Source organism: Chaetodon auriga, chromosome 24, assembly GCF_051107435.1.
Source record: "Chaetodon auriga isolate fChaAug3 chromosome 24, fChaAug3.hap1, whole genome shotgun sequence".
In the NCBI taxonomy this organism is placed as follows: domain Eukaryota; kingdom Metazoa; phylum Chordata; class Actinopteri; order Chaetodontiformes; family Chaetodontidae; genus Chaetodon; species Chaetodon auriga.
In genome coordinates this window covers 1,722,012-1,734,148 of record NC_135097.1, presented here as the reverse complement: position 1 = coordinate 1,734,148, position 12,137 = coordinate 1,722,012, and the positions used below count along the sequence as shown (strand labels likewise).

Sequence of the window (12,137 nt, the reverse complement as noted above, 5' to 3'; positions counted from 1 at the left end):
ATGTCTTGTGAAATATTATCTGAGTGGATGTCACTTGGCCAGCATGATCCATGACACTAACTTATGTATTATGACAAACACTGTTGATTTCAGCCAGCAATAAATGATGTAACCCTACAAAGCAAAGACATAGAACTAACAATTGCAAGTGTCATTAACAACAACATTAATAATAAAATTACACATAGTACCTTTAATGTTGCACTCCATATTTTACACACGCTGCCTGTGTGAATGCTGAAGGTGGCTGAAAACTATTCAGTTAATTGTTAAGGAGGTGACTGGTGAACCCAAGTGCAGACACACCCACAGACAGGTTCGAGGTTTCAGGCTTTGTAATTGCGAAGGAATGGGTGGTGGAGCCAAGCAGGTCCAGAACACAGTCCAGGCAGAGCGGACTGACTGGTAGCAGAGTCTACCATCTGGCAGCACGGATGTGGCAGAGCTGAGTGTTTGTAGGAGTCTTGATTACAGGATAGGATGCAGCTGGAGAGGCTCTACTCTAGCTCCAGCTCACCTGTCTCCACTCAGGTAATCACACACCACCCAGAGAGAGAGGGAGAGGCTCGAGGGAGACAGGAGGTCACTGCAGATCAGATGATGTTCGAAGACCAGATGGAACATTTGTTGATATGATATGAATGAAAGTTTTGCCCCCATTCTAAGTCCCAAGTCAGAGTCACCCAAATACATTTTCACACTCACATGTTGTGATTTGACTGACAGGCAAACGAGCACTGTAGGCCGTCATAAAGGAAGGCAGGAATGCTACACGAGCAAGCTGAGATGGACGAAACAAAGCAGACGACGATTTGGGACAAATCGCAGACAAACTGCTCCTGATGCAGGACCCTGCTTGACCACGTGTGTGTGAAACAAATGGTTTTTGGTTTCCGCTTCTTGAAATGTTGCTGTTAAACAGAGTTTCAGTGACAGGACCTCATCCAAAATGGGGCCGGCCTTCCAGAAAACTGGTGCACGTTTGCTTAACTTGCTTCATTTTGTGGCCTCGTCACAGGGAAACTCGGATGCTGTGAAGACCTGAGTACGACCAAAAACACAACACAGCAGCGGAGTCATCAGACTTGTTGTGGTTGAAGAGTAAGACAGCTGATTTTTACAAAGTCACCAACAGTCAGTCTTTGTTGGTCATTTTTCAGTCTAAAGGGTAGAACCCAAAATACTTCCACTCACTGCTTCTCAGATGCTCCGGTGTCTGCTGACAGCTCTATCCCAGTTTGTCCTGCACTCCTGTGCTTTTGTTTTGCTGCATCCATGAAACAATGAACAAACCTTCAAAGAAACCTCTGAATGCATTTTTCCATAATGAACTCTTACAAAACCCAAACTGCACTCACACGTCACCCCTGCACGAAAAGACTCTGATCAAAATACCTATCAATCTATTTTGAGATGAGTGACATTCTGCAGCAGACATCTGCTGTGGCGTTGCTTTGAACTGTAATTAACAAATTGTTTTTATCATACCTTTATACCTTGATGCACAACCACACCTTCAGCCGGGAACATTGTGTTCATTGTTCATGAGCTTTCTGTCATAGATAATTAGGTCGGTGTAGTTCACCATCTCACGCAATCACAGACTATTTGATTATAAAGAGGAAAACTTCCACATGATAGGCTGACAGTGTTGCCAGATTGGGCTGTATTCCATTTTGGGTTGGGTTGCATTGTGCAGGTTGACAGGATTTTGGCCGTTTTGGTAGTTGGGCTGGTTTAAAAAAGACAGTAAATGAAATCTACATTCATTAATTGTATTCCTTCGTTATGAGAATACATGAAGTCACTCAACACAACTTTGATTCATTCTGCTGACGGGAGATATGAGTTACTGTCATTATCGCCCACCTGCAGCTTATCCAACAAACACACACGACGTGTGGTGTTGATGCCAATCAGTATGTTCGCTGGAACAGAACCCGCTGCTTTCAATATTACATCATTGTTAGTTTGTTTTTGATAGCATGGGATTCGTCCCTTTCTCTGTCTCTTTGTACGTGTGTGTGTGGGGGGGGGGGGCGCTTTAAGTTGACATTCTGTCAAGGGTTGTTACAGCAGTAATTGGACTGATATGATAAGATCAGATAAGATAAAAAGAGAAGAGAAAAAGAAATCCAAACTCTATATACATACATTCTATTCAAAGGAGTACAGAGTTTTTCAGTATACAAAAAGTATGTCGCAGTGTGTATGTATGTTTTTGTCATTTTCGGGTACGTTTAGTCACGGTGGACTGCTGACTCAGGTTTTGGTGCCGCAGTGATCCCTGGTCTCATGTTACCTTACCTAAAAAAAAATTGTGTTCCACACAGTGAGGTTTACGGATGGTACGTTTGGGAAAAGGAAACAGTGATATCAGATCAGAAGCAGCAGATCGAACACTGTGTGAAGTTCAATTAAGGATCAGCACAGGTGTCACTCCACCCCCGCCACACCTGCTCTGCCCTCCTGGGTGTTAACAGCTGTGAGGATGCACATAAAAAGAGAGGGAGCGAGAGAGAGAGCAGCATCTTCCACGGAGAGAGACGAATCAGAATCACCAGAGACCTTCATCTTCCTCATCCACCATCAAACCTCCAGAGGGTAAGACAACCTGCACCCTGCTCGTCTGTCTCTTCTTCTCTATTGTTGAACTGTGGGAACCTGCTCAAACCTTTTCACAGTTTTCTGACATTTTATAAACCGAACAATCAATTGAGAAAACAACTTACAGATTAATTGATGATGAAAAAATAGTTCGTCGCAGCCTCGAGGATGAGATCAGATGTGATGTCATTGTTCTGCTGCAAAAGCTGAGCAGCTGTTCAAAATCATGTCTTTCATAGCGGCTGAATATTAAAGCATTCAGACCAATCACAGACACACAGGGTTTGTCCGGTCATGGAAAAACCTGGAGAAGTCATGGAAGTGTCATGGAAATCCACATTTGTACAGCATGAATCCTGTTCAAGATGTCCATCTGTGTGTCTTCCAGCTCTCTGCCAGCTGATTGGCCTCCTCCATCATGCTCCGCCTCCTGCTCTTCCTGTCTGCTCTCATTGGGCTGCTGCCTGGTAAGCACACACACTCGTGTTGAAACTCCACCCACAAGACGAGTTGAGGGAGTTCAGTAGAAGCAACATGAACGAAGAGCAAACGATCTCAGAGCGAAGAGCAGAATGACTTTAAGTCCATCAGTAACTTTAAGAGCTGATAATCTGCCAGATGTGCAGAAACGTTGCTGACATCTGTTTGTTTCTAAGAAGAAGCAGTAACTGATGATGAGACACGAAGAGTTTTGATTGACTGATGAACAAATGCTGTTTAATTCCTTCATGAAGTCGACATTTGAATCCTTCTCTGCTGTCCAACCAGCTCACAGACAGTTCTGACCTCTCATGTGTCTCCATTGTCTTCAGGTGCTGAGCAGCAATATTTTGGTTCTGCAACGGTCGACATCAGCTATTGTCCCATCACATATTATGGGGTGCAGTACACATCATTGTATGTAAGTAGGATGGAGCCTGATGCTTGAGAATATCTCTGTTTGTTCCATCCAGTGTGTCATTAATGTCCAGTGCAGTGACACTGAATGTCTGAACATGAACTGATGGAGCATCTGAAGCAGAGTGAGAGCTCTGACTGAAACCTCCACAACTCTCTGAGTCAGAGTGACGTTGGCTCTTTGTAGAAAAGGTATTTTGTTGATTCACTTGTTGTGTCTCTCTGATGTCAACAGGTGACTGCCACGAGTGAGTCGGTCACAGCCTGTTTCGACAGCGATGGACTAGATTGTATTGTGGGACCTGCATTTGATGGAGACTTTTTCTTTGTAGTGGAAGTGACTGAGAATGAAACAGAACATCATCAGAATTTGCCAACTATTAACACCACGCTAGAATGCTCTGTGACGTATGCCGGATATATATCATCATCTCTTGTGAGTGTTGTTCAGTGTCACGACTCGATAAATTGTAAGAAATTGTCAAGATCTTTTCAAAAAGCTCTTGGAGTAAATTTCCGAACAGTGACAGAAACTCTTCTGTTGACTCTTTACAGTGTTGGGTGACAATAAGTAGCTTTGGCAGCCAAACAGCTGTGAGGTTACTAATCTTCAATCCTGGTTCATTTGTAAGTATTATATCCATGTATATGTGTGTGTGTGTGTGTGTGTGTGTGTGTGTGTGTGTGTGTGTGATTAGGTATTTATTACATTGTGGGGACTCACCTGCATTATGGGGACAACATACAGGTCCTCTTAATTAAGTCTCCAGGAAATGAATGTAAGTCTATGTAATGTCCCCACAAGTGATAAAAACACAACGTGTGTGTGTGTGTGTGTGTGTGTGTGTGTGTGTGTGTGTGTGTTAAAGCTGTTGTACGTAGGATTTGAACATTTCTGACTCTGGTGACTCCTAGTGGTGGTATGAAGAAAGACACTTGGAGAAACCAATGCACACTGCTTCCCCCTCAGCCCTCACCCTCCCAAAGTGACCCAGTGACACAGACATGAAAGGACTGAAGGAAACACATAGACTGCACCAGTTTTCATCAGAATTGTTTTATTTATTTTAAAATGTCTGATACAGAATCATTTCAAGATGCTATAAACACATCCAAACTCCACACAGCGTCCATGCAACCATGTGAACGCAGCATCCCCAGTTTGAGTCCAGACCAGGACCTTTGTCTCAGATCAACCACATCTCATTTCTACTGTCAGTTATTCACATGAAGACAAACATGGAGCCAAAAATACTTGAAGAAATCTGTTCAGTTACTTTTTACTGTGCAGTTGAACAAAGATAAGACAACACGTCATGTTGTCATGTGGACAAGACAGTGTCATTGTTTATGAATTCATCATCTCTGCTCTGTGATCGTAACATTGGTTTGTTTGTTGTGGTCTAGGACTTTGACTTTAAGGTCAATGGTAGCTCAGTCAAGACAACGACTTTGACTAACGCGGCTCCTGCCTACGAAGACGTCAGTGGATGCAGACAGTCAGGTTGGGAAATCCACTGGATCCATAAATCTGTTTTGACACCCTTAAAAACTAAACTCTTACATTAATTTGTTGCTGTCTTTTGTTTTTGCTGACAGTCTGTAAACTGAAAAGTGAACGATGACATTTTAACCTGATTCTTCACTTTGCAGGTGTTGTGTATTCTTATAATGACGAGGTCAGTTCTGATCCAGACACCTGCTCCACTGAATACTGTGATAATTACGCAACCATCCAGCAGAAGAACAACAGGTAATTATGTGAGCTTCATGTTTTCAAGAAAGAGCTGTGATGATACAGGAACTTGATGAGGACTTTTTTAAAAACATTATTTATTCGGGGCCTTACGCTGTCTGTTCAGATTTGACAGCAGGAAGCTTTTAATGTGAAGCAGCAGCAGAAGGAAATGTTGGGTTTTCATCAGCAGGAACTCAATTCAGCTCAAATGCAGCTCTGATAGGAGCAAAGAGATAAACAATGAGGCTGATACCTGTGAGAGAAAAGTGACAGCAGAAACATCTATGTGTTGTGTTTCAGACATATCTACTGAATTATGCTAACCATCTAGCCTCGGTCCATCCCATCTCGTAATACCACTTTGTGCCTCAAGAGGAATTAGTCCGATAGTAAAGCTCAGGCCTCGAAAACTCAGTCATCACTGCACTTTGCCACTAAAGGCAGACTATTCTGAGACCATGGCAAAACACTGCCTGACCTCCAGCCAGTTTAAAAGCAGCTGGCACTTGATCTGCATCAGGACTTGAGGTTTGATCACAGCACAGTTTTCATTAACTGTGACGTTGATACTGAAATCAAATGGTAGTGCAGTGTGATACTGGAGAAAGTTCCATAACAACAGGAAGACATTTCCCTGGAATACTGGTCCAAGGAATCAGCCAAAGTCACTGCTGTTGGCTGACGTGAGCCAGGCCTGTGAAAACATTACAATCAAATATTACATAGATAAATGCCTCAATGATGACATGAACATGAACACATGAAGACCTCACTCCTGCAGTTTGTTTGAGGGCCCCCTGGTGGTCGTGGCCCTCGGCAGCAGTTCCTGCTGATGGTGTTTGTTGTTTCTGTCCTTCTGTGCCTCCATCAGCTGCTTTTTTGACCCCATCTGCACTGTGACCGGCCCCGCTGTCATCGACTTTTATGGTGATCTTAACACGGTGCAGGATCGGTGTGCGTACACTCTGCTGTCTGGTTCATCAGTCCCTGGCCTCACTGTGGTGGGGTATTTCCGGGAACGCCGTCGTAGAGATGTGAGCTTTCTGGACAGTGTGACACTGCAACTGGACGGAGAAGAAGATGTTCACCTGGAACAAGGGGGGATAGTTAAGGTAAGCTACCTACAGCCACAGTCAAGTCAGTGTGGACTTTGATCCCAAATCCTCGTCTCATCCTCTGCTGTGTCAGCTCTCATCTTTCTTCTCAGGGACATGAGAAGCACTTATTTTAATACTGGTGAACTCGGTGGTTGTTGCAGTGAAAACAGCCTGTTTGTGTGTGTTTGTGATGATTGAACCTGTGTTTCCTCCACTTTGTCTCTCTGCTGTGATGCAGCTGGGAAACACAATGCAGACCATCAACGGCTTTGCTAATCTGTCAAACGGTGTGGAGGTCTTTGAGGACCAAACTGGAGTCACTGCTGTGAAGACAATCGGCAGCAGCACTGTTTCTGTCTTCTTTGATGGCAACACTGCACAGATCTTCCTTAAAGGTACAGAAACTAAAATCCTACCACTCACCACACAGGATACAACGACCAATTGTGGTGTCCAGCACTCGTTTGAGGCATGAGGAATGTGAACTAAGCTGTATTTTGGCGAGTTGCCATATTCATCCAATTTGAATGATGACACTGATCTGACCCATATTCTGTCTTGCACTTCTCCAGGACTTAGTGATTCACTACTTGATGGTTTGTGTGCCAACTCCACATCTGTGAGTGATCAGAGGAACAGTACCCTCGAGTAAGACGTTGATCAGTGTTTGAATGGACGTTGTACTTTGTTTTTGAAATTCAGCCCCTAACACACCTTAACTTGTCTGGAATGTCAGTTTTTATGTTTTGTTTGATTCTGTTTATCTCACAACAATGACCATTTCCACAACTTGAATTTTAAATTATCTGGACATTTCTTAAAAAAGATGAACGGTTCCTTTGACTTGTGGACTGAAGCAAAGATACAAAGCTCATATGAATCTATAACACTCAGAAAGTGTGTTTGTGTGCATCTGAACAAGTGCGAGCAGGGTATCAGTCCTGACTTTGTGTTGTGTGTCGCCCCCTAGCTGTGAGGTGCTGTACAATGACACTGCTGACAGTTCGATCAACTGCACCACGATGACTGAACAGTAAGCAGATGAAACAAACTCTCTGTATTATACTTTCATGTGTGCTAAATGTCATGTTACATCACATTTAATGTCATGTGATGTGAGGAGGGATGGAAGATAAACACACCTGAACTCAGATGATCCACCTGTAACTCAGCACTGATTGGACGTCATCCTTCATCTCTCTTTCTGTCTCTTCACATCTGTGGAACAGCTGTAATCTCCTGAATGACACGGTCTTCACCAGCTGTCACAACCACATCGATCCAACCCCCTACATAGACGCCTGCATCGACACTTTGTGCAAATACCCTGCTGTGGACGGTCTCGACTGTCAGTTCCTGGATGCCTACGCCAGACACTGCAGCCTGCGCATCAACGACACAGTGGACAGCTGGAGGTCAAAGGCTGGCTGCTGTAAGACTTCTCTCACTTCACATCAATTCAGTGAAGCTTTATCAACATGTTTTGAATAACAGAATCTAAATGTAAATGTGAACTCGTTCAACTTTAATTCAAACTGAAATACTCAGAAGAAGAAATCAGACTAAATCTGTGTATTGCAGAATATAAAAATCAAAGAGAAAGACAACAAATGTCTGACCTGAAAAAATCTTTGTCTCGTTTTTCAGTTAAACTTTCAGAGCCCAGTTTTCACAGTAGTTGTGGAGAATTGATTGATTGCTGTTGCAGTCCTTGTGTGTTTGTGACAGAATCAGCAGGTCATCTGCATTAAAAACAGTCAGCGTCTCCACTGAACTGTGTTTTTTTAGTGCTGTTTCATTATTGCAGTTTGTGTCATTATTCTTTACATGTGTCTCTCTGTCTCTCTTTCAGCCTCCCCTCAGCCCTTCTGTCAGGGAAGGATCTGCAGTGATCATGAGTTCTGTGCAGAGACCACCGGTGGGGAAATCGGCTGCTTCTGTCGGGCCGTTTTTGCCTTCCCGTACAAATCCAATGACACTTTGGGTACGACAGCTGCGACACGACACCATGACTGACTGGTGCAGAGTCCTGATCCTCAGAGGATGGAGGGTTTTCTCACAGGGAGACTTGTTTCACACAGCTGAGCTGTTGTGGAGCTGATGATAACTGACCTTCAGCACTCAGTTTGACTGAATGTTTGTTATCAGGAGCACAGATGAGACTTCATTAACTCAGCTCTTCTTTTTTACTCTGATGGTATCAAACCACAAAAACTGGTAGTTTGGTTCCAATTGAAAGAACCGACAAAGGTCACCAAAGCAGGATTGAATGGTTTGACTTGTTTTTGTCCCTCATGGTGTAAGTGTCTGTCCGGTCCGTCCTCTCTAACGTGGTCTTGTATTTGTCTCCCTCGTCTGTCCTGCTGGACGTTCAGGTGACCCGACGGTCTGCGAGGAGAACTCAGCTTCACTTACTCTGGTCGGGTGTCTCCTGGAGGAGAAAGGCATCGACTACACAACCTTACACCTCAATGACCCCACCTGCACAGGTCAGATGGATGAGGTTGACCACATGGTGACCTTCAGCTACAACAGCAGCGACCCCTGTGGGACGGAGGTCACGGTGGGTTCTCCATCACGTCTTTACTCTCAACAAGCAGCCAAATGTCTTCCAGCACTCTGCTGAGCGTCTCCTGCTCTCCTCCAGTTTGGGATCTTTCTGTGGGTTGGGCTTCAGCTCTGACCTCCTTGGTTTCTAGTGATGATGGTCATCTATGAAGCTTATTCTAGCCAGTCAACACCTCACAAATGTCACATTTTAAGGCTGAATGTAAAGAGTTGTGATGAATTTGTGAGGAACTTGTGCCGTAACAACATCTCCATGAATCTCCATCACCCTGCAGGCCAACAACAGCCTACTGATCTACATGAACACCATCACAGCCCAGGACAGCTCCTCTGACAACATCACTCGCCAGGACCAATTCTACATTGACTTCTCCTGCTACTATACTCAGCCAGATGTCAACGCTGTGACCTTCAGAATCAAGGACAGGTGAGTGGAGGCTGTTATCTTTGTGTTGTTAAAAGGTTTGTGAGTATAAGACAGCTGAAGTGTATTTGTTCTCTGCAGCTCTGTGATCCAGAAGATCATATCTGGAACTTGGAATTACACTCTGACCATGAAAGCCTACACTGACAGCCAACTCATGCAAGGTGTGGACTCCAACACTGAAGTCCAGCTGAACCAGAAGATCTGGATGGTGCTGGAGACTGACGGGCTGGATGACGGTTTGGTCGCCCTGGTGACCGACTCCTGCTGGGCAACCAACCAGGCTGAGACTCTGAGATACAACCTGATCAAAGATGGGTGAGATGAACACAGAGGTGGTTGCTGCTCGCTGCTGTTCCAAATGAATCAGAGGCAGGGACTCGTTAATAAGTGTGTTTTTGATTCCTGAAAACAAAGTGTGCTCTGATGTGATGAGTGTGTTCTCGTTTGTGAGCAGCTGTGCGAATGACCAGACGGTGAATGTGGAGGTAAACGGAGAGGGAACGTTCAGCCACTTCTCCTTCAACATGTTCCAGTTCTCCAGGAGTTCTTCTGACATCTCTCTGCACTGCAAAGTCAACCTTTGTGCCAACCTCAACCAGACCTGTGTCCCGGTACGCCCCCAAACAAACCACACACACACTGATGAAACCGGCAGCTCATCTCTGGAAAACAGGCCCGAACCCGAAGCCCCACAAATCCTTATGAAAAGCAGTTACAGATGTGTCAGACTGCTGCTGAGCTTCCATCACCTTCACCAAAGACTTTCTTTGTTCACTCCTCTGGTCCTGATCTGTTTGACATGAGCTGCATCACTCTTGAACACTGTGCAGCTGAAAATACATTTAGACAGAATAACAGAATGTGAGATGTTGCCATCATCCATCAGCAACAGTTCAGCATGAATGGATCAGTGTTGGTCTTCTGAAGTCTGCACTTCATCTCTCTGTCTTTAACTTCCAGGATTGCAGTGGAAGTCGTCGGAGACGCAGATCTGCTGGGTCCAAATATTTGGACGAAGCCCCGGCCTTGATCACCATGACCTGGACTAATTAGGTAAGACACGACTCTGCTGCTGACTGCTGACATCAGAGCAATATGCACTGATCTATAAATACATATGAGTGATTCTTTCAGTGTGTGTTGAGTACAGCTGCTTTAGACTGTGAAAGTGTGTCAAAAGTTTCTCCATCAGTTGATTAAACCCTGCAGCCACCTGAAGGTAGCAGGACACACATGATGAATAATCTGCAGCCAGAGTGCTGTGCCAGTACTTCAGTGCCAAAGCCCGTATAGGTCGTCTGTGCACTTGGCTGAAATGAAAGTGTGTTTAGCTTCATTCCCTGAAATCAATACCAGCCTGCTACAGAACAACCACAAACACTTTAACACACATCAGACTGGTCGGTTGTACCTCAGTATCCTGCCTGTTAGTGTGGGAGACATGGGATTACTGGAGCTCATTAGTGAACGGAAGAAGAAGGAAGAACCATGACATGAGTGATGTTTGATGACCTGATGCTGAAAGTAAAAAGTGAGTGTGACGGGAGGACAGGGAGGTTTTCCTGCTCAGCTTTCAGACTCATCACAAACAACAGAATGAAGAGAGTTGAAGAGTCACACCTGTTGGTTTCAGTCAGGATGCAGGTTTGCAGAAAAGACATCACTCACAGTTTGGTCTGCTTGTCTTCTCAGCTTGTCTCCACGGTGACTCGGACTGACTGACAGGCTGTCGACCTTCATAATGATTCCTGAACGTTACTTCGTCCTAATCCAGAGCCTGATTGTGTGAAAGGATTAGCTCACTTGTCGCTGCTGTGAGGCCATGCTAGCTCACACAATGATAAGGAGACACTGCTGATTGGATCCTTTAAAAGTGAATCTTCCATCAGAGCAGAGCATGTTAGCGTGACTCTTTTCTCCATAACAAACCTGAGCTAATCTTTGATGGAGCGTCTCTGAGCAGAATGTGTCGCTGTGCCTTCCTCACTGGTTCACACACTGTAGACACAGCATCTTTTTATCTACTGAAACATGAAATCTATAAAAACATAATCACAAACTATATGGTGAAGGAAAGTGTGTGTAGGTTTGGGGTTAACAACATCTGTATCATCACGTTATTCATTCTATAGTAAATCAATGCTTCTATCAATAACAATAATCAGATGATGTTTGGAAATACTAATGATTCTTAATGATTAAGTGTTGTCTGCATATCCGAGTGTGTGAGAGGAACAAAAGGAGTGTTTTGGAGCAGTTCTCTTGAAGACACTTCTTGGAAAAGAGGCATTCACGTGGACACCACAGTATAAGTTTAAAATCCTAATAAATCCTTATCATATTTACCTTTTCATGCTTTTCTGGAGACAGCAGTTTCTGTCAGCTTGTGCCTGTAACATGATATCAGTTCATCACATCAGCTCACTTTGATCCGTGGTTGAGAAGAGAAGCTTTGACACTACAAGGTTTAGAAGTGATCTCTGAGGAGAACAGTGAATTCAGTGCAAACGCAGCATCAACACATTGATGATTTACAGATTCCAGGTCAGTCAGAACTGATCTGTGCAGCCTCACTGTACCAACAATGTCAACACAAGACTGGATCCTGCTGTCATTCTCAAAGACATTCACAGGTTTTCTAATACAAGCTGCAACTCAGGACACCGACTAAAACGAAATCTGAAATGTTTTCAATAATGACCAAACTTTAGTGACATTATTATCACTTGTAAACGTTTCTGGAAAAACTTTACTTTGAATCATAAACACAAAATGGCTTCTTTTATAACTCAACATGATGTGA

At 44.1% G+C, this 12,137-nt stretch overlaps 1 protein-coding gene across 1 annotated transcript; it reads left to right on the top strand.

Annotated features, from left to right (window-relative positions):
* Positions 1–480: 480 nt before the first annotated feature.
* On the top strand, positions 481–11,600 carry LOC143317431 (alpha-tectorin-like). Its single transcript, XM_076725585.1, has 15 exons — positions 481–531; positions 4,912–5,008; positions 5,158–5,257; positions 6,114–6,354; positions 6,578–6,734; positions 6,912–6,962; positions 7,279–7,372; positions 7,569–7,771; positions 8,192–8,323; positions 8,715–8,902; positions 9,183–9,334; positions 9,413–9,649; positions 9,789–9,945; positions 10,295–10,387; positions 11,027–11,600. Exons 1-14 carry the CDS (start codon positions 481–483, stop codon positions 10,385–10,387), a joined length of 1,953 nt encoding a protein of 650 aa, XP_076581700.1. The 3' UTR covers positions 11,027–11,600.
* Positions 11,601–12,137: the final 537 nt, after the last annotated feature.

Excerpts from the sequence above, each read along its gene's own strand:
- LOC143317431 (XM_076725585.1), top strand. The coding sequence starts at position 481 with ATGCAGCTGGAGAGGCTCTACTCTAGCTCCAGCTCACCTGTCTCCACT. Across the intron at positions 5,009-5,157 it reads CAGTGGATGCAGACAGTCAG|GTGTTGTGTATTCTTATAAT; the intron begins GTTGGGAAATCC and ends TTCACTTTGCAG. Across the intron at positions 5,258-6,113 it reads ATCCAGCAGAAGAACAACAG|CTGCTTTTTTGACCCCATCT; the intron begins GTAATTATGTGA and ends TGCCTCCATCAG.